This window comes from Monodon monoceros, unplaced genomic scaffold (assembly GCF_005190385.1).
Source record: "Monodon monoceros isolate NGI ecotype Baffin Bay Population unplaced genomic scaffold, NGI_Narwhal_1 Super_Scaffold_5, whole genome shotgun sequence".
Taxonomy (NCBI): Eukaryota; Metazoa; Chordata; class Mammalia; order Artiodactyla; family Monodontidae; genus Monodon; species Monodon monoceros.
In genome coordinates, this window is record NW_021703782.1 from 8,201,577 (window position 1) to 8,224,723 (window position 23,147).

The 23,147-nt window shown below is 42.0% G+C and overlaps 1 protein-coding gene across 1 annotated transcript in view; it reads left to right on the forward strand.

Moving 5' to 3' along the window:
* Positions 1-1,773: 1,773 nt before the first annotated feature.
* The window catches only part of PINX1 (PIN2 (TERF1) interacting telomerase inhibitor 1), an 82,238-nt gene continuing 60,864 nt past the window's right edge, over positions 1,774-23,147 (forward strand). The window contains exons 1-5 of the mRNA XM_029203697.1: positions 1,774-1,907; positions 4,760-4,869; positions 6,450-6,542; positions 8,288-8,366; positions 19,154-19,246. Of these exons, the coding sequence (XP_029059530.1) occupies positions 1,889-1,907; positions 4,760-4,869; positions 6,450-6,542; positions 8,288-8,366; positions 19,154-19,246 (394 nt within the window). The 5' untranslated portion in view covers positions 1,774-1,888. The remainder of the gene's footprint in view (positions 1,908-4,759; positions 4,870-6,449; positions 6,543-8,287; positions 8,367-19,153; positions 19,247-23,147) is intronic.

Genomic DNA, 23,147 nt, shown 5'->3' on the forward strand with positions numbered 1-23,147 from the left:
AACAGAAATGGGGTGGAGTTTAAAGCGGATTGCAGGGGGAACAACCTGGCAAAACCAGACACCCCCCGCCCCCTCCCCCAGGATGGGTAAATAAATCTCAGCAAGACATCAAGCATCCATTTCTAGGGTACTGGATCTCAGGGTGGGTAGGTGCTTCTCAACTTGTGTTCCTTGTGGGGCCTGAGGAAGATTCGGTGAGGACCGCAGGAGAAATCCTCCAGGGAGAGATGAGCCTTCCACTCTCTGGGTAACAGCAACCGGATTGGATTAAAGTAATTCTCTGAAAGTCTTTTAGATTTGGAAATAATCTGAGATCATCCTTTTTTTCATAGATTGAAACAGTGATATCAAAAGAGGTGAAATGACTTGCCCAAGGACTCACCCCAAGCCGGTAGCAGAATTTAGGCTCTGTCATGTTCTCTGACTGCTCCCCTCCCCTCCCCCACCCCACCCCAGCCCTGCATTGTGTCACACTGGTGCCTCTTTAGGAATGAGCTAAATTAAACTGGCAAGATTCAGCTTTATTTCTTTTATAGATAAAATGTTAGTGATATATCTGGAATAGAATATAAAGATGTAATGCAACACATTAAGAATTTCTTTCTGTGACTGTACAGAACGTGTAGTTAGCTTCTACAATTGTACGCATGTGAACGGTGTGGGGATGGGAGGGATGGACATGAGACTTACCAGAGCTATAGAAAAGAAGGAGGGCTTCCCCAGTGGCCCAGTGGTTAAGAATCCGCCTGCCAGTGCAGGGGACACGGGTTCGAGCCCTGGTCCGGGAAGATCCCACGTGCCGCGGAGCAACTAAGCCCGTGCGCCACAACTACTGAGCCTGTGCTCTAGAGCCTGCGAGCCACAACTACTGAAGCCCATGTGCCTAGAGCCCGTGCTCCGCAACAGGGGAAGCCACCGCAATGAGAAGCCCGCGAACCGCAACGAAGAGCAGACCCCGCTCGCCGCAACTAGAGAAAGCTGGCCTGCAGCAACGAAGACCCAACGCAGCCAAAAACAAACAAATTTAGTAAAAAAAAAAGAAGGAGTAATCATTGGTCCCTGATATTGGTCTTTACTTGCCTGAAGGCAGGGGAATAGTACAGATGACTTACCTAAATAACTTCTTGGTTCAGTTCTTTGAAATATTTTGAAAGCGTTTATCACCATCACTTTATAAAGTGTTCTTCATAAAGCACTTTTCTTGAACAGGAAAAAAGAAAAGAGTATATTTTAACCCTGAGTTCACTCATACCTTTGGTTATTTAATGGCCTGCTACAAAAGTAAGCCCATCATCATCCACGTCCTTGGAAGCTTGTTAGAAATGCAAGATCTCTGGCCCCATCCCAGACCTGCTGAACCAGAAACTGCATTTTTAACAAGATCCCCAGGTGATTCACCCAAACATTAAAGTTTGAGAAGTCCTGCTCTATGCGGGTCTGCCATGAGACTGAAGAATAAGATGGAATGTCTTACACTGAATCACCTTATTTTTAAAAGTGCAACATCTACTCCCAGCTGACAATTTTAAAATATCAACATTCTGTAATAAAAAAAAAACCACTCCAAACTTAATAACAGCTCTTTTTAGTGGATGATCCTTATAGATATTTCATAGACACACGGAACGCTGGAGTTGGAACAAACCTTGGAAACCGCTTGTCTACCCAGCATCCACCCAAACGCAGTCCCAGGCTTCCCGCGCCCCGCCCACTCGCCGTCGCGCGGTCCAGGAGCGAGTCGCGCCTCACTGACGTCAGCAGCGCGCGCCCTCGCCGCTGCAATTTGCCGGGCTTGAGAGGCTCGTGGTTCTAGCTTCTCCGCGAGACCGCCGAGCGGTATCCACCGTAGCTCAGGTCCCGAGGCCCGCGGTGTCACAGGCTTGGCGACATGTCGATGCTGGCTGAGCGTGAGTGTTGGGCTCGGAGGCCCGACCGGGCGCGAGGGTGAAGGTTCCGGGTGACGCGGCGGCCGGACCGAGTGGCGGTGGGCACCGGTCGCCGGCGCACGGTGGGCCGGGGGATGCGGGGGGCCGGGGTCCCGGACGCCCTGCTCGGCTCGCCCTGGCTGCCGCGGAGATTTCCCAGCCCAGCCTTCCCCGAAAGTTAGCTGCGGTCTGCTGGTGAGAGACTGCGAGTGCCCACTTGGCACGCTTGTTCTCACGTTCAGACCTGAGCACGCGAGTGGTGGGTTCGAATGGGGGTCCGGACACCGGTTGTGGGAACCCGGACTGGCTCTTTCACTTCCCCGGGCCTCAGCTTCCTCTGGTTAAAAAGAGGCGGTTGGGCCAGCAGAATCTCTTCAGGCAGTGAAATCCCGTTCTTGAAAGTGTATTGAATCAAGAAAAAGAAAAGCAAAGGGGTTAGAAGCATCAAACACAAGAAGTGAGCGTTTTTTAGGGGAGGCGGGGCTCATGAGTGATTATAAGTAAGACAGTGGCGGTTTTGACTTTGGTAGTTGGAATTACTAACACTCTACTATGGAAGGAATGTTGGCCTCAACGCCCCACCCTGCCTCAGTTTGCCTTTGACATTTCCCATCACTTTGTGAAGTTCGTTAATTCCCTCCCTCTGGAGAGGCTGTTTAACTTCTGAACGATACCTGTAGCTAAGGCTGCCGGCCAGCAGATGGCAGTCGTGCCTTGGTCCTGAAAAGCCGGCCGGTATCTTTGAAAGTGTCTGGTGAGCGAGGAGCAGAAACAACTGCTAAATTTTAACAGACCCAACAGATGCTACACAGGGATTCCATGAAATAAATGCTGTCGGCATCCTGTAAGGGGGTGGAGGAATGGGAATACAAAACGGAGTGGGTAAGGCACCATTCACATTTTACAGGGGCAGAAATTGAGGTTCAGAGGAAAATAATTCACCCCAAGGTCACTGAGGTAGAAAGTGACAAAATTGATCTAGTTATCGCTATATCTTTACGTTCTTGTCACCAGGGTCAGCGGATTTCTTTTTAAACAGGGACTTACAGAAAGGAGTATGTTTTAGAGTGTGACCCTGTGGGCTCTATTTTTTCATCTGTATAACCAGTGTGGCTAATATTTCTTGTGGTTTTAATATTCTTTGATGTATGCTTAGTTCAGCGTGCACTTGGGAACATTAGACCTGGCTCTGCTATTCATTTATGTTTCTTTCCCTAATCAGTTTCTCTGGGGGTATTAAAAACTTCTTTGATTATGTTCATTACTAGGTTGGCTTAAATCAATGAGATGGTGAACGTGAAAATAGTTCAAAGTATGAAATGATATACAGATGTGAAGTGCCACCTGTGGACATCAACTCAAGCTGCATAATTTCATGAGAATGTTTTCCATTCTCTTCCCACCATGACTCCAAATTTTCAAATCTTTGACATTAATAGTATATAATATTTTGTGTTTTTTAAAACAATTTACTAAATTAATGTCTGTGGCATCCCTTATGATTAGATATTTGGGACTGGTGTTCTTATTTTAGAAATGAGAAAATAGAAACATAGAAAAGTCCCAGTCTACCATTTCACTACCTAGCAGTTATTTTCTCTGATAGTTTATAAAATTGGGATAATTCTGTAGGTACAGTTTTATAACCTACTTTTTTCCCCTAACTAATCTTAGTGAACATTTTCACTTCAGTAAGTATGCTAATTTCCTTTGTTTTCTCTTGCCATATGGACTATATTTTGTTTTCTTTCATCTTCTCCACAGTCATTTATCCCGTTTTTAAAATCTAGTAGTTTGTTTCTCAAAAACATTTTTTATCCTGCATTTCTCTAGTTATCAAATATTATTTTATTGGTTCTCCCTTATGTAAGGTAAGAAATCTCGCTTATATAAACGTAAGAGAATTTCATTTATCACTCTCACTTTTCAGTCCTTATTTAATTCAGAGTCTTAGACCCATATTTTATCAAGATACTACTTTTTTTCATAGACTCTTTTCAAGGCCAGTTTTTGACACTTGCAGTTATTACATTTTCTAATCAAATGACAACACGATAGTTAATGGATTTCATTGCATTAAGATTTTATGCTGCAGTTTCTGTAACCTTGAATATGTCTTGAATAATATTTTAATAAGAATACATGGATGATGACCCCCAGAGAAGGGGTCATATGGCTTTAGGGCATTTCTGTGAGAAGGGATGATTAGTATCTGTAGGTTGCACGGAGGGTGACTCTCCCCAAGATCATGACTCGTATGCTGTGAATTAAAAATATAAGCTTTGGAGTTGGTAGGACCTTGGTTTGTATAAAGACTCTGTTTTTTGCTTGGGGGCATTAGGAACATTCTTTCTGTAGGCCTCAGATTTTCTCATCTGAAAAGTGCAGATCTCTCCTCATTGGGTTACTGTGAAAATTGAACCTGAGACTATATGGATGGCATTTGGCACTTAACGTATGTCTGTGGTGACTGCTGCTGGTGGTAGTGACACTGGTGTCACAGGTGCCTTAGGTTGCTGCCAGTTGCTGAATTGGAAGGCCCAGCTGATGGTACCTCATGTGTTTCGATTTGTCACATTTGGGGGAATATTTTTATTTTAACCTTATAAGGTCAGTTTGTATGTTCAGAATATACAGTTATTGGGGAAACCAGGATAAATGATCCAAGCTGATACTATCCATTGGATGCCAAATCTGATATCTGTATCTAATAAAACATAATGTTTGTTGTATTTATGCAAGTATCGTGTGTATGCTTTAGGTATGTGTGTACTTGTGAGGTATTCTCCAGGTTTGAAAGATAAGTTGCTAATGAGATAATTTGTCGTTTACAGGTCGGCGGAAGCAGAAGTGGGCTGTGGATCCAAGAAACACTGCGTGGAGTAATGATGACTCCAAGTTTGGCCAGAGGATGCTAGAGAAGATGGGGTGGTCTAAAGGAAAGGTATCTTGGGGAAGAGCAAAGAAATTGGAGCCATGCAGAGAGATTTCAGATCAGGAGAATACATCTTCCTTAGGAGACTGGGAGAAATTTATTTTGCATCAATAAGTGATTTTGGAGAAATAATTAAATTATAATGACCTTGTGATGATAGAGTTAGAACTGAACATAAACGTCAGCTGTCTTTGTTTATTGTTTAACCTGCTGTGATTTTCATAAATGGTGCCTTTTAATTAGTTGCGTTTGGAATCATACTTAACCATCAGTTTTATGTTGCTTAGAGTAAGATTTTATTCACCCTTAAAGCTAGACTACACATTTTCTCCTTTTTCTCACATTCCCTTTATTCCTGACTCATGTAGGACTTCTGCTGATAGCTCTGCACTTAAATGGTTCTTGTCAAGGTCTTTAAAGATCTTGCTAAATCCGATGGATCCTTTTTTGTTCTCACATTACTTTATCCCTTAGCAGCATTGGACATAATTGACTTGAAATACCTTGAAATACCACTGTGTTGCCTTCCACAATACTGCCCTCTCTTCTGGTTTTTCGTTCTACCTTACCAGCCACTGCTAAATTTTTGTTGCTGGCTCTTCCTCCCCTAGACTTTTGAGCTTTGGAATTCCTTGGGGTTCAGCCCTAGTCCCTTCTCTGTCCTCATCTCAAGTAGATCATTTTTATTATAAAACTCTTGATTCCCCCCCACCCCCCACAAATCTTTTTCTTCTCAAGTTTTCCCCATTTTTGCAAATAGCACCCTATCAACTTACTCAAACCAGAAACCTGGGAGTCGTGCTTGATTCCTTGACCTCTCTCACTTCCCGAATCCCCAGTCATTATTCCTCTCTATCCGGGGCCCCATCCTGGACCAACCACCGCCATTGCTTGCCCTGATCAACGCAGCAGCCTCTCAGCTGCCTCCCTGACTCCCTTCTTTTCCTCCTCTGGGCCATTTGCCATACAGCAGCCTTAATGAGCTTTTAAAATACAGAAATTAGATCATGTCATTCCTTTGCTTAAAACTTCGGTGGTTTCCCATTGTTTTAAAAAATAATATCCAAATTCTCCCCATAACTTCCAAGGTCCTTAAGGTCTGGCCCCTATATATCACCTTATTTTTTCTCCACCCACTGTGCTGGAGCCACCTTGGGTGCCATTTAGTACACCAGGCGCTCTGGGATTCCTTACAAATGAGTGTTAATGATGCGGGCGACTTGGAGTCCCCTTCCTCAGTGTTGTTTTGTAAAATTATTTAATGGAAAGCACCATAGACTTTAATGCCTCTGATGGGCTTCTGTTAGTTTGGCAGTAGCACTCTGCTTTTGAGCATCAGAGAAAGGATGTTCTCCTTAGTGTTTCCATGGTCCTTGAAGTGGGTCATAGGTTGCAGGATTGGCATTCATTATTGTAAGTGCATCCTTGATATTACAGAATCTTGTAAGAATCCATTAGACTGTGTCCTCTTTGAGGACAAGGATAATGCCTCCTAGATGTTTAGTGATTAATCAAACAGTTGATGAAGGAAGAGAGGTATTTTTACACCTGATAAAAATGCTAACTCTCTTTGTGTTTAATCTCCACAGGGTTTAGGGGCTCAGGAGCAAGGAGCCACAGATCATATTAAAGTTCAAGTTAAAAATAACCACCTGGGACTAGGAGCTACGATCAATAATGAAGTGAGCAACAGCGTCTGCTGGGGGTTTTCCTTGCATAATTGATATTTCTGTCAGTGTAAAAAATTTAATCCAGTCAAATTGATTGATCAGTTTTAAGCTGTTCAAGCGTGTATCATACATGTTTTCGATAACTAAGGAGCCCGTAACTAAGCTGCTGGGCATCTGTAACGTGTCATCGTTTTGCCTCATTGCCCTATGGGATTCTTTACTTGCTTATGCATAAGAGATCCAAAGTAGCTTTATTGCTGAACTTTGCAAAAAGTGTTCTTTTTAAAGAAATATTCATTTCAGGACAGAGAGGAATTTTCATCTTTACCTGCGTTGTAATATTAGCTTATATTGTTAAAATTGGTGGCATTTCATTTTGGAAATACTGAAAGAAAGTGGTATTCTTTTCCTGTCCCGTTGTCTGTTTCTGACTGTTGGTGTATAGCACTTGAATTTATTCACATTTCCCCTTAAAACACTGACACTTTGAAAATATGACCCTGTAATTAAAAGTTCATGGCTTACCCTGCCTTTCATTTTCAGTATCATTGCTCACTGTAGAAAGGATCTAAACTGAAAGCTTTGTTCTTACATTTCCGCAGCCAACAGAATCTGGTAGGAAATCTGGGGAATTACTTTAGGTAAACTGGGTTACATTGCTTAGTTCAATAGCTCAGAGTAGTGGACTGGAGCAGCTAAAATTGTTTGGGCTAACAGCTAAAATCTTAAACCACTAAAGGAAGAGTTTAACATATACATGTTGTCAAATCATCATGTTGTACACCTAAAACTACACCTAAAACTATGTCAACTATATCTCAATACACTTGAAAAAAGGGGCAGGGGAATGTTCTATTTCTGAGGACAAAATCCAAGACCAGTACTTCAAAATGTTTGGAATGTCACACACTTACTAGATGGAATGTTTAGCAATATCGTCTATTTTCATCAATTAATAAACACACCTTGGACAATTTAAAAAAAAAAAAGAGTTTATGTAAGGTTGATTTTGAAGGTAGTTTTGAAGAGGTGGATATACAGATATACTTAACTTTTTAGGAGAAGCATTGCCCGGTAAACCTATTCAATATACCTTAACCTTAAGCATTCTTCAAAAAGTATGCATGAGGCAAGTTCCCGAATTGAAACCCTGCTCCCCACAGGTTGATATTGTTTTGGAGATGTTCATTCTCGTTTAAAGCTAGGTTGTCTTTGTTACGATGAGCTTATTAACTGAGCCCCTTATAAATGGGTGCTGATTGATTCAGGGAAGCTGGAGTCCTTCCTCCCGTCCCCACTGCTGTTTTCTGAAATTGGGGTGGATGCAAGCAAGCAGAATTGGGCAAAATATTTTCAGCTCAAATGAGCAAAGAAGAGAGCCCTCAAATCTGTCACTGCTTTTTTCCTTTGACCTACATAATTTTCCCATAGTGAGAAAAATAATATTTTATTTTGCTTTATTTTAACATTTTGCACACAGGTTGCCTGTTGTTTATTTGACTATAAGTTGACTTGATAAGTCATCTACATTTGAAATCAGGGCTTAAGCTTCCAAGATCCTCATTTTTAATAATGATATAGATAAATTACATTTCAAATTATACTATTTCTTTTTCATTCAAATTTATAAAATAATATTTTGGTGAAACATTTAAAACTTCACATTAACTACCAGATTTCCCTGATTCCAATATATATCTTATCGCAGCTTAGGTAGACTACAGGCTTGTCTCTAATTGAGTTTTTGGTATTTTCAGGACAGCTGGATTGCTCATCAAGATGATTTTAACCAGCTTCTGGCCGAACTGAACACTTGCCATGGGCAGGAAACAGCAGGTAAGGAAACTTTGCTTTTTATCCATTAGGCTTATAGAAGACATAATCTCGATCTAAGATACTTTTATCAACTCTCTTTTACTGGAAGCATCCTATATCTGAAAGTTAATTGATTGTAGCTCTCACAAATAGTTGTTTCTGTTTATGTTTTAGGGGTATTCTCATTGAATTAACCTTAGTCATAAGCAAACACTTTTTTCCCCATTACGAGTTTGAGAATGATAAGGTAAAGCTTTTATTCAGTTTACATTTCTCTGTTGCCTTTCCCTTATCCCAGCCTGACAATGTCCGGGGTCCCGCAGTTCCGGCCTTGGCCCTCTCTCATCTCTCCTTGGCCCTGACTCTCTTCTTACGCCCTCTGGTCTCACGGGGCAATGTGTGGTGACCACTGCCACACTGCCCTCTACTCCTTCACCCTCTCTCCTGAACGCCCTGCTCAGTGTCTGCATTCAGGGTGTCGTCGACACCTGGCACCTAGCAGGTCCAGACTCCATTTCTGTACCTCCCCCACCTGCACCCTGCAAACTGTTTGACACCCATAGCCCACAGCCTGTTTTCTCCACCATCTTCCCCATTTCAGTTGATGTCAACTTCATCCTTCCAGCTGTTCCAGCCAAAGAACTTTTTCCACTAGGAAATTTTGTTGGCTCTACCTTTAAAATATATTAAGACCCTGACTGCTCCATGTCACCTGCACGGTAACCGGCATGGTCTGAGCAGCTGTTATCTCTTGTCTGGATTATTGCAGGAGCCTCTAAAGCCGGTCTTCTCAGCCATGGCACTGCTGATGTTTTGGGCTAGATAATTCTTTGCTGTGAGGCGTGTCGTGTGCATTTTAGAATGATTGGCAGCATCCCTGATCTCTACCCGCAAGGGGCCACTAGCACCCCCTCCCTCTAGTTGTCGCAACCGAAAATATCTCCAGATAGTGCCAAGTGTCCCCTGGGCAGAATGCCCCAACAGGGAGCTGCTGCTCTGAATTGATCTTTCTCCGTCCACGCGCAGACTCCTTCAGCGTGTCTCAGCCCAACAGCCAGAGTGATTCTTTTAAAATGTAAGTCCATTTGTGCTGCTCAGGATAAAAGCTGAAGCCCCTGCAGCGGACTTGCAGCCTTACACAATATGGACCCTCTCCCTTTCTGACTTTGTCTCCTACCCTCCCCCTTCTTACCAGTTCCATCCTGACCACACCAACTGCTGTACTGGTTTCTGAATACACCAAGCGTGCTCCTGCCTTGGGGTTTCGCACTGGCTCCTCCCTCTCTCTAGAACACTCTTCCCCCAGATAGCTTCTGTGCACCTTCTCAACAAGGTCCACACTCAGTTGCCAATTTAAAACTGCATCCTGTTCCTTAGTTCCGTTTTTGGAAGTCAATTGAAAATTGGTAAGAAATAGCAGCATGAGAATATTATTGAGAAACATGTAGTAAGGAAAATGCGAAGAACCAGCTAAGAGTGTGGGGTCTGGGGGTGGGGCAGGGAGTCGCTGCACTTTTTGTTAACAGCTTTGTTGAGGTGTAATTCACATGCCTACCATTCACCCATTTACAGTGTGCAATTCAGCAGCTTTTAGTATATTCAGAGTTGTCACCAGAACCAATTATGAAACATTTCATCACCCCCAAAAGAAACTCTGTACCCAGTAGTATTCATTCCCCACTTCCCCCGGCCACCCTAGGCAACCATTGATTTACTTTCTGACTCTAAAGATTTGCCTATTCTGAAATCAAAACTGCAATGACGTATCACCTCACACCGGTCAGAATGGCCATCATCACAAACTCTACAAACAGTAAATGCTGGAGAGGGTGTGGAGCAAAGGGAGCCCTCTTGCACTGCTGGTGGGAATGGAAATGGATACAGCCACTATGGAGAACAGTATGGAGGTTCCTTAAAAAACTACAAATAGAACTACCATATGACACAGCAATCCCACTACTGGGTATATACCTGAGAAAACCATAATTCAAAAAGAGTCATGTACCACAAAGTTCATTGCAGCTCTATTTACAACAGCCAGGACACGGAAGCAACCTAAGTGTCCATCGACAGATGAATGGATAAAGAAGCTGTGGTACTTATATACAATGGAATATTACTCAGCCATCAAAGGAACGAAATTGAGTTACTTGTAGTGAGGTGGATGGACCTAGAGTCTCATACAGAGTGAAGTAAGTCAGAAAGAAAAACAAATACCGTATGCTAACACACGTATATGGAATCTAAAAAAAAAAAAAAGTTTCTGAAGAAACTAGGGGCAGGACAGGAATAAAGATGCAGATGTAGAGAATGGACTTGACACGGGGAGGGGGAAGGGGAAGCTGGGACGAAGTGAGAGAGTGGCATGGACATATATACACTACCAAACGTAAAATAGATAGCTAGTGGGAAGCAGCCACGTAGCACAAGGAGATCAGCTCGGTGCTTAGTGACCACGTAGAGGGGTGGGAGGGAGACACAAAAGGGAGGGGATATGGGGATATATGTATACGTATAGCTGATTCACTTTGTTATACAGCAGAAACTAACACACCATTGTAAGGCAATTATACTCCAATAAAGATGTTAAAAAAAAGATTTGCCTATTCTGGACATTTCATATAAATGGAATCATGCAACATGGGTCTTTTGTGACTGGTTTCTTTCACTTAGCATAATGTTTTCAAGGTTCATCCTTGTTATAGCATGTATCAGTACTTCACTCCTTTTTATTACCATATAATAGTCCACTGTATGGATATTCTACAGTTTGTTCATCAGTTGAAGGACATTGGGTTGTCTTCACTTTTTGTCTATCTTGAATAATGCAGCTTTGAACATTAACTTACAAGTTTTTGTGTGGACATATATGTTAATTTCTCTTGGGTTTATACTTAGAATGGAATTGCTGGGTGATACCAGCAGTGTATGAGGGTTTTAATTTTTCTGCATCTCAGCCAACACTTTGTATTTTCTGTCTTTTTGATTATGGCCATGCTAGTTGGTGGGAGTGGTGTATCTAATTGTGGTTTTGATTTGCATTTCTATAATGGCTAATGATGCTGAACATCTTTTCACATGATTATTGACCATTTGTGTGTCTTCTTTGAAGAAGTATCTATTCAGATTTTTTGCCCATTTTTAAACTGCTATGTGTCTTTATGGTTGACTTGTAAGGATTTTTAATATATACCAGGTACAAGTCTTTTATCAGACATATGATTTGGAAATATTTTCTCCAGTTCTGTGGGTTGTCTTTTCACTTTCTTGAGGGTATTATTTGAAGACTCAGGATACAGAAATAGATAAAAAGACTCATTCCCCCTCTGAAGAAACTTCAAATCTAGTGTGAGAGAAAGAAATGAAGTAAATACCAAAATAACTAGATCTCCCAGTTTTTTTCAGTTCCTGAATAGTTGAGAGAGAGTAGCAAAGATAGGAGGGATTTATTTGAAAATTTATCCAAATCTCTTTGTTTCCTAAGCTTTTTCTTTCCCGTCAGGTATTCATAAGTTTGCATTATTGATGACTTTAGGTGGCTTCTAACACACAGGTTTGGATACTGAATGTGCTGTTGGGTTTAATAAAGTAGACACAGCTGAAGAAAGTGTAGACCATAGATTAGAAGATAGTATCCGTAATGCAGGTGTGAAAGACGAAAAGATGGAAATATGGAATAGAAGTTTAGATGGAGGATAAAGTGAGAAAATCTAATATCTAATAAAAGTTCAGTAGCACAAGAAGAGAGAGAATGGAACAGAGGCAAAATTTAAGGAGATAGGGGCTTCCCTGGTGGCGCAGTGGTTGAGAATCTGCCTGCCAATGCAGGGGACACAGGTTCAATCCCTGGCCTGGGGAGATCCCACATGCCACGGAGCAGCTAAGCCCATGTGCCACAACTACTGAGCCTGCGCTCTAGAGCCCGTGAGCCACAACTACTGAGCCTGCGTACTGCAATTACTGAAGCCCGTGCGCCTAGAGCCCGTGCTCCACAACAAGAGAAGCCACCACAGTAAGAAGCTGCTCACCGCAACTAAGAGTAGCCCCCGCTCACTGCAACTAGAGAAAGCCCATGTGCAGCAATGAAGACTCAACACAGCCAAAAATAAATAACTAAAATAAAGTTTAAAAAAAAAGAGTTCTGACTGAATGGTACTTTGAAAAAAAAAATTTAAGGAGATAAGGGCTGAAGACTGGTGATAAAGCAAATCCACAGATTAAGAAAATTGAGAGAATCCATGCAGATTACATTAAAAGTCTCTACTCGCAAATGTAATAACAGATGTGACAACATAGCATCATGGCAGAACAGCATACACACACACACAGAAGAGAGAGAAGATTCTTAATGCAGCCAGAGGCAATATACTTATTATCTTCAAAGAAGCAACAGTCTTAACAATGGGAGCCAAAGACATTGGAGTAAAATATTGAGGGAAATATAACTGGCAACCTAGACTTTTACATTCAGCAAATATATCTTTCAAGAATAAATTTTCAGACAAAAAGTTTACCATCAGTAGGCCATAAATAAAGGCAATTTCCAAGGATGTACATCCTTCAGTCAGAAGGAAAGAATACTTAAAATACTATCTGTAGTATCCCCAAACTGGCAATAACCCAGATGTCCGCCAACAATAGAACGGAAAAGTAGACTGCCACATTTGTAAATACAAAGAAATGAAGAATAAAGTACAGTTACATGTGAGAGTATAGGGCAGGGTTTGGCAGACTTTCCACAAAGGGCCAGATAGAGATATCCTGCAGACCGAAGCGTCTCTGTCACAACTGCTTGGCTGTTGGAGTATGAAAGCAGCAAGAGATGATATATAAACAAATGGATGTGGCCATGTTCCCATAGAACTTTATTTACAAAAGTAGGTGGTGGGCTGGATTTGGTCCACAGGCTGTAGTTTGCTTCTGGTGTCGAAGACTCTCATCAACTCAATGTTGACTGAAAGAAGTGGGACACATAACATGCAGTGTGATTCCACTTACATAGAACTTCAAATGGAATGCAGAAATATGATATTTAGGTACTAGACTTGGGTGGTAAAGTTATTTTGTTACTTTGTTAAAACAAAGTTATTTTGTTACAACTTTTGTCATAAAGTTACTCGTAGTAGAAATGAGTACTCTACTGTGAAAGTCACAACAGTGATCACCTTTGGGGAGGGGGAGGGGTTTGGGATTGAGAAGGGGCTCATGGGGAACTCCTGGGCTGTTATTCTTGTTCTGTTTCTTGACCCAGTTGGTAGTTACACAGGTATGTGAGTACATTGTGCTTTAGGCACTTTCTATGGCTATTACTCCCTCTCCCCCCCAGAATGGTTAAAACCAGAACGAAAAGTAAGGGGGAGGGTGGTTATCCCCAAAATCACGGTAATGATTACTCTTAGGACAATGGTTCTCAACTGGGGATGATTTTGCCTCCCATGGGATATTTCACAATATCCGTGGACATTTTTGGTGATCACAACTGGGGGGATGTTACTGACATTGGTCGGGAGAGGCCAGAGATGCAGCACAGCTGTCTCTCTCCTTGCCCTGAACAAATAATTATTCAGGCCAAAATGCAGTAATTCCGAGGCTGAGAACCCCTGTTACAGAAGGAAGAGGCACAGGGGTGCAGGATGCTTCTAGATGCAGGTAGTGTTCTGTTTCTAACCCTGGAGGTGGTAACGAGGGGTTTGCTTTATAACTAATTGTACAGACTTCAAGTACTCCTACGTGTGGTGATGTTTGTGGTGATAAAAGATTCCTGAAAATTGCATGGGCCCTTTTCTGGAGGTAAAACATGGCAAGTGTAATTTATGTCATGTTAAACCTGTAATGAAGGTTAACTAAAGAGTACAGATGCAACAAGTTGAGTATCAGGAATCAACCTAGAGGCATTCACAGGTTCATTCTTTTTTTTTTAATAAATTTATTTTATTTTTATTTATTATTTTTGGCTGTGTTGGGTCTTCATTGCTGCATGTGGGCTTTCTCTAGTTGCAGTGAGCGGGGTCTCTTTGTTGCGGTGCGCGGGCTTCTCAATGTGGTGGCTTCGCTTGTTGTGGAGCACGGGTTCTAAGCGCGCAGGCTTCAGTAGATGCGGCACGTGGGCTCAGTAGTTGTGGCTCACGGGCTCTAGAGCGCAGGCTCAGTAGTTGTGGCGCACGGGCTTAGTTGCTCTGCGGCATGTGGGATCTTCCCAGACCAGGGCTCGAACCCGTGTCCCCTGCATTGGCAGGCGGATTCTTAACCATTGCACCACCAAGGAAGCCCCACACATTCATTCTCTTTTTTTTTGGCGGTACGTGGGCCTCTCACTGTTGCGGCCTCTCCCGTTGCAGAGCACAGGTTCCGGACGCACAGGCTCAGCGGCCATGGCTCATGGGCCTAGCCGCTCTGCGGCATGTGGGATCTTCCCGGACCGGGGCACGAACCCATGTCCCCTGCATCGGCAGGCGAACTCTCAACCACTGCGCCACCAGGGAAGCCCCACACGTTCATTCTTGAACAGGGAAAATTCTCACTTTGTTTGGTATCATAACTTTCTCCTTTGATGTACTGAGTTAGAGAATACTTTGTAACTTTTCAAGTGATAGGGATGCCCATAAATTATCACACCAGGATTCCATAAAAGAAGGCGCTATGAGATTCATTTTTGGAGCTGTGGAAAAGAGAAAGCAGATTTTGAGCAGTTTGCTTTTGAGATTTGACAGTGATAGCTGGAAAGTTACTTTTTTCCAATTTGATGGTATCTTGATTACTGTTTGCTAACTGAGAAATGCCATTGTAATAGCCATGAAAACCCTGGTTCGGGACAGGTCCCTTTGTGCTGATTGCCCAGGCTGAGCACAATCACCGCAGCAGGGCCTTCCTGATGGATTCCCACAAGGGTGGTCAGGGAAGTGTTGAAAGTGACCCGGGGAAGCCTGTGTTATTTGTCAGGAAGGTGGCGAGGGCATAACAGACTCCAGGTGGTGGTTCCTGTCCGTGTGCAGCCCCATCCACAGGTTCACCTGTGCAGGCTGAGTCTTTTTCTGCGTGAGCCATAGAAGTATAGTAAATCATTAACTGAGTTACTGATCTATAGGTTAACTTCCACCTCAAGACCACTAGAGGGTGCTGCACCCCTGCAGTAGGGACAGGGCTGTTCGCTCTGCCTCCGTCTCACTCAGTACAGTCCAGCCTTTAGAATAGTCCTTTAACAGAAAAGCTGGCCTGGAAATGGATCAGGAGAGCTGAGATTATTTTTCTGCCAAGTCATCTTTGGTAAATACAGCATCTTCATCCAAATGAATTTTTGGTTTTATTACTTGAATTAAAGCTGGCAAGCAGATGACACGATAACCTAGCAACATATTTTTCTGGTATAATAATATTTTTAGTTCCTTAAGATTGCTTACCGAATCAACACAGTTTGCCTTTCAACTAAACAGAAATTCTATACTATTCTCTTCATAGAATCTTGCAAAGATTATAGAAATAACCCTTATTCCTTTGTGGGACACAAAAATCTCTATATTCTTTAAAATTTCATTTTTAAAAATTATCCTATCTCAATTAGTTACTCCCAGACTCAATTCAGCTTTTTGATAGACTTGTCTCATGGTTTTAAGAAATGCTTTTTACTTCTGTCAGGTATCTTGTCCCTTGTGATTTTAAATATTTTGGAAATAAACTGGGATGCTGATAACCTGTCATCCACGAAGGTGTGGTTTAGGACAGGGATCTTCAAATTTTTTTGCTCCCAGGGCTCCTGAGGGAATTTCGAAAAACAGTATACCCTATCTCACAGTTTTAGATCAACATCTATAATGTTTTTAATCACAGCTTTAAATAGTTACAAAGAATATAATATCTGCCTATTGGGAAAATTGGCATTTTAAAATAAAAGCATTCCATCAGTCCCAAATGTATCCAGTGGATGTTAAATACCAGAGCAATTTGATATCCATGGTCATCTCTTTAGAAACAGAAAAGTAAGTCCTTTAATATTCAGAGATATTATGTTTCCTACTTTCTTTTCCTCTGAAATATTTCACTTGTATATATCCCATAATATGTTAATATATTTTTTGCTTGAACTTTGAAAAATTCATTACCCTGTCATGTTTCTCCACTACAAAACAAATACATATAAATTTTGGGTTTATTTCTCATAGCCCCAAGGCCTAAGGGTAAATACTTTTACTTTGGATTAGGTTGTCTTTATTAATTTGTAGATTATAATGCACAAAACCAGGAAATAATAAATTTTGATAAGTAATTATTAGAACAGTAAAACCTTTTTGGAAGTGCTGGGTTTGCGGCTTTGATTAAAGAACGCCTCCATGACACCAGTACTGCGGCTTGTTCCTTATTGATCCTGGTGAGAGGAGAGCTGTGCTCTCCTTGTGTAAAGTGGGAGGAGGACGCAGGGGAGAAGCAAAGAAGGAGGACCAGATTGATGCATCCACACAGAACAGAGCAGCTTTAGGAAAGCGTGTGTGTGGACAGCCAGGTAGAAACTGCTCCCCTAGGACGTGTCCAGGCTCGGGTTTGCTTTGGAAAGGCTGTGTGCTCAGAAGGTGGGGAAGCTCCCAGGAGGTTCTCACGTCCCCAGAAGTGTGAGCGCAGCTCTGCTGGCACACAGTGTGGAGGTTAAGGATGTGTGCTCTCATGCAGATCTACCTGGGTTCCAGTTCCGTCATAGCCACCGCCTTGATGGGCCTTATTTTAGCCCTCTTGCTTCAGTGCCCTGTGAAGTCGGTTTATTAGTCTTAGCAGCTACCTTCCAGGGCGGTTGCCGAGATGGAATGCAGGATGGCACAGAAAGCTTACAGCCCAGCGCCTGGTGCTTAATAAACCTTCCGTGGGTAAAAGCCACTTCTAGCTGGTACTGTGCTTGGTAGTTTGTGTTTGGAACATCAAAATTGAGACTGTTGGGCTTCCCTGGTGGCGCAGTGGTAGAGAGTCCGCCTGCCGATGCAGGGGACACGGGATCGTGCCGCGGTCCGGGAAGATCCCACATGCCGCGGAGTGGCTGGGCCCGTGAGCCATGGCCGCTGAGTCTGCGCGTCCGGAGCCTGTGCTCCCCAATGGGAGAGGCCACAACAGTGAGAGGCCCGCGTACCGCAAAAAAAAGAAAAAAAAAAAAAAATTGAGACTGTTATGTGCTATGTAAATTGTTTGGCCACAGAAAAGAACAGAAAGTTTCCTGGTGGGATGTTTTTGAAAAAGTCCCAAGCTGATCTTGGGAAGTGACCGCGGAGGAGAATGTTTCAGGTTGTTGATGTGATTAAGCTGTGCTAGGCATTGTCTGAAAGCTTGAAACATCTACCTTAACATCGTTCAGAGCCTTGCTATGTAATTTACACTTTGCTTTTGAAATGACTAATTTCCTGGGAGGGATTACCCTTAGCTAATGTGTTTAATGGACATGTGCTTGTTTTGCTTCACTACTATGGTGAAAATTTCCTTTTTTCTCCTTTCTCTAACCTTGTATTTATATTTCCTTATGACATAACCATAGGAGAATTCAGTCTCTTTTCTACCTATGATGTGCTCTTTCTGCTACCTAAACTTGACAAATAGATAAAGATGAGGGAACACAGGCAGCTACTGAGAATCCTGTCACTGACTCTCACCCCGGATCTACGTGCTCTGATATTTCAGGCAAAGGACTAAGACTGCTTTCTGGCTCACGTTTTCCTGTTTTGTCAAAGGAGTAACCACATGAGTTTATTCCTCAATGATTTGTTTTTGTTGTTGCTTTTGTCCTGAAAGGCGAGCCTCCAGTGAAATCTGTTGTTTGAGGTGGTGGCTCAGTGCCAGCTCTGTGCCTTCATGCTCTACCTGATTAGCATCTCTGATCTGTTTTTGATTATCATTAATCTGTCTTACCTTTATTCACTTTTTAAAAGAACTTTTTATTTGGGAACAATTATAGACTTACAGGAAATTGCAAAAATAGTAGTAGAAAGAGTCCTGAATACCATTCACCCAGTTTCCCCCAACGGTGACATCTAAGATAGCCATAGCATAACATCAAAACTAGGAAATTGACACTCATGTTGACTATTAACTAGAACGCAGACCTTATTCAGTTTTCACTAGCCTTCATTCGTGTGTGTGTATGTGTGTGTGTGTAGTTCTGTACAGTTTTATCACATGTATAGATTCATGTAGCCATCACCACAATCAAGGTATAGAATTGCTTCATCACCACAAAAGAGCTGCCTCATGATGCCTTTTTGTATTTACACCCACCTTCTACCCCTCCGACCTCCAAACTCCACTTTCATCTTTGTCCCTAGAAACCTTTCATCTGTTCTCCATCTCTGTAGTTTTGTCATTTCAAGAATGTTATAGTCTAAGTGGATCATATAGTATGTAGATTGACCTTTTCATTTAAGCATAATGCCCTTGAAGTCCATCTAGGTTGTTGCACCGTATCAACAGCTCCTTCCTCTTTATTGTGGAGTAGTGTTCCCATATAAGGGAGTACCAGAATTTGCTCAGCCATTCACCCATTGAAGGAATTTTGGGTTAATTCCAGTATTTTACTATCACAGATAAAGCTATCATGAACATTCATGTGGAGGTTTTTTGTGTGAACAGAAGTTTTCATTTCTCTTCCTCCAGGATGTTATAAACTTCTGGAGAATAGCCCTGCCAGATCCATAGTACACAGTTTAAGAATATTTCTGATCATTTTTAGAGTTCAGTAATAATAGGTCTCATAGGATTTTATTTAAATAAGACTGTGTCACTGTAAGAGAATGAGAATGGAATGCAGAGAGTTTAATGTAATGCTTTTCATGCTTTTTTAAAAGACTCCTCAGACAACAAGGAAAAGAAATCTTTCAGCCTTGAAGAGAAGTCCAAAATCTCCAAAAACCGTGTTCATTATATGAAATTCACAAAAGGTAAAATTAAGCATTTCTTTACTTGTTTGAAATCTCTGTGTTCACACTGGATTTCTTAAAGCATTTTTAGCTCTTCACCAGCATCACTTGTTTTACTTACAAAATGGGGAAGGAGGGCCGCGCTGACTGGATTGATCTAAAGCAGCGCTGACGTTTCAGCTCTTGCTGTGAGTCCCTGGGGGTCTTGTTAGGGTGCAGACGCAGACTCATTCGTTCTGAGGTGGGCCCCAGATTCGGCTTCAGACCTTTGGTAAAAAGCTGAGTGTGGAAGCTAACTTGCTGTTTAGAAGAGAAAAGGGACTTTATGTGGCTAGATCAGAAAATTTTAATTTATCGCTCAACATTTTTATTTACATTTTCCTGTTTTTCAGAGCTTAATGTTGGTGTTGAACAGCTCCTAAAATGTGCCAATTTAGAGAATTATGCGCCATGTTGAGATCTCCAGTATGAAAAATCTCACTCCCGAGTTGACTCTTCTATTATGCCACACCGTTTCTGTGTTTCATGTAGTGTTAACTTAGGTGTTCCATGGTCATTGCAAAAATAGTGTTAGAAAACATGTCTTCCTTCATCACCACCTCCCCACTCCCTTCCCAGTGCTGTACCTACACGGTCAGTCGTGGGTGCAGGTATCCTCTTTAACCACTAGGTGGCAGTCTTGTATTGGAAAGAAACCATTTAACTTAAACTCATCAACTCCCCAGATGTTTTCCCATGGAACAGTGTTGTGTACTAAGTGTACTTTTCAGGCACAAAACGTTATTTATTACATTAATATACTTAAAGCGTAAGCATGATAACTATGTTATCTAGTCACCATTTGATGGTTCGTCTATGGGAGAGTAGATGTATGTTTCTACCTCTGTATGCCAGGAAAAGCACGTGTCTTTGCTTTAGTCTCGTTGGCATGATTGGGAATTCCCTGACACCTAGAACCCTGCTGAATAGCAATGGGCACTGGAATTCTCACTACTCTAAACTGTTAGTGGTGGCTCTCATTTGGAGCCAGGACCCCAAAAGGTAGACTGGGTTTGGTTTGAGGGAGGGCTCATGGCAGAGCTGAAGGGAGGAGAGAGCCGATTGGCTTCGGGGACGCGTGCAGGGAGAGACTGGGGCTTCCCCTTCCCTGTCCCGGCAGGTATGGCTTGTCTGGCTCGTCGTGTTAACCTCTCTTCTTTCTGTCAGGGTAGAACCTTTGTCGTTCTCCCGTATGGCTTCTGAGCAGGGTTCCTCTCCACCCCGACCTGCTGCAGGACAGAAAGCAATCCTTGTTGGCCCCTCTGTCCTTGTCGGGAGAGGCTAAATGGTCCCTTCATACCCAACCCCTTAAATATCCCTCCTTCTCATTAGACCCTATAGGAAAAAATAAATAAATAAATACAGCAGGAGGGGTGCTGAGCACAAATGAAATTAAAAGTGCGCTGTGACTTTTGGGTAGTATGGCAGCCTTTTAAGCATTGACTTTTGAGAATAGAATCTTCTCATTTTCCTTTTGTACCTGACTACATGCATGATTTCATCTGAAGCATTTGCCGAAGCTGGGATAAACCTCTTTAATCTACTTTAATCTAATGGATGCCGGGAGTATCTCCTTTCTGTTACTAGTTAAGCCACCCCCTTGCCAGGTGACCCTATCAGCCTGCTTGGTGTGTTGTGCTTTCCTTTTCTCTCTTTTAAAATGAGGTTTGCTTATTTATTAGCCTTGTTTGGGGAGCAGGGGGCATTGGTATGTAGGGAGGGTAATTCAACATATATTGTAACAAAGGTAGCAGAGAAGATTGAGTGGAAAATAGAGGAATTGCAGATTGGGAATAAATAGGAAAGATAGAGGGCGGCAGAAATCCAGGTAGTGAGGAAAATACTCATTTACCGTCCATCTCAGCAATTCACAGTGAAAGTTAATTTTTATTTACTTATTTATTTATTTTTAATTTTATTTATTTATTTATTTGGCCATGCGGCACGGCATGTGGGATCTTAGTGCCCTGACCAGGGATTGAACCCATGCCCCTTGCAGTGGAAGCGCCTCCATGCTGGACCACTGGACTGCCAGGGAAGTCCCCCAAACGCTTAAAGTTCTTTAACTTACTGAAAGACATCTTTCCTTGTAGAGCAGCTGTTGTCACTGGATGTGAATGATAACCTCTCAGTTTCCTCCAAGGAGGACTATCTTAGGCCACAGGAAACTGGATTCTGGCCATGACTGTCTCACACAAATCACTCAACCTCTTCCCCTCTTTTAGCCTCAGTTTCCATTTTTGTGAAATGAAAGATTTTTAAGTCATTGTTGAGTTCTAAAATAGGTTGTGCTTTAGAACTTAACAGAAATGATGCCGTTGTGTGGACATTTTGATGTCCACAGCATAGTGGATGATAAGGATTTTTGCCCATGGGTATGCTCGTAGTACAGTAACTAACTCACTTGTTTAATGAGGATGATTCATACTGTAACTCCATCTATGGTCCAGGAAACTAAAACATGGAAAGACGGCATTTTATTTAGCTTGGTGTGAAGAGTGAAGATAAAGATTACAGTAGCAAATAGCATTGTAAAATTTGTTACTGCCTAAATATTGGCTGTAGCATTTTAGTTCTGATACATAATTGTTCCTTTCTCTAGTCCTAAATTTATAATTTAAATTTGACATCATTTATTACATAATTTCAAAATGTTAGTTTCATCCATATTTGTTTAAAAGCCTAACTTCAGCAGTGCTTTCTTTTAATTTGAAAAATGTTTGGCAAGGCCATATCTGCAGAGAAAAAACAATAGGGAAAATATAAATTTCTCCAAAGCCGTTTTCGAGGTTTTTAATATTATACAGTGAGAAGTTGTCCAGAGAGCATTGCTTGTTGCTCCCAGTCATGTAGTGGGTGGGTGGAAGGTTGTGTACACTGTACTTGTGTGGCTTCACTGTGGTAGTTTATTCAGGCTTCTCATTCCTGTGACAATTTGTGATACTTCACTCCTTAAACAAGGAAACTACACTCAGAGTGTGTGTCCATGTGGTCGGCTCCTGGTCTGGACGCGGACTGTAGTGTCCTGGCCCAGCTGGCCCCCTGCTGTCAGGCTCGGGTGATGGGTGTTCCGTTTCCTCTTCAGGCTCTGGCTCTTTTGACATTTAACTGTGAAGTAGCACCACTGCAGGCTTTTAAAAAGTTCCGACTGTCTTATTATTGGTTGTGAGGGTCTCACTTATTTTACCCCCTGCTCTGATTCTCTCAGGTTTCCTGATTTTCTCACATTATTACCCTTTCAGTGAAGTTTTCTTAATCTTCTGCCCTAGGCTTATTATCAGTCCTGTGTGTTTTCATTAAAAAACAAAATCAAAATATAATATTTGTTTTATCCTTCTTGATTGGGGAATGCAAATAAATTTTCTAAGCAAGTGAAGCTACCTACGTAACCCTTCAGTGGTTTTTATTTAACAAACATATTTCTCAAACCTGCATTTCCTTACCCTTGCCCCTTTACTCTGAGTAGAAAAACTCAGTTGTTTGAGTCCTGGATATACTACAGTGCTATAATACAGTTTTCGCCTTAGCACTTGTTGGGCTCTATGTGACTTTTGTCCTTAAACTAAGAGGTTCCAAATTTCCATGATTATTAAGTTCTTACGTTTATTTTTTATCGTTTTATTTGCTTCCCATATGGACTTCTTGGTGTTGTAAGGGTGTCTGGCTGCGGTCATGTTCCTCTCTTCCAATTTGCTGCACTGATAGACAGGAACACCTGATAATCCTCATGATTAGAAAAACAGCTAAAATGATCATAAATAAACTGCTGTTCTCTGAAAGTATCAGATCATCCTTTCATGGACTTTGTTACATCAGCTTGGCTACTAGAACCTTTTTTCCTCGGTCCTTGAAATGATACGGACAGTTGAAGACTGGTAGATAA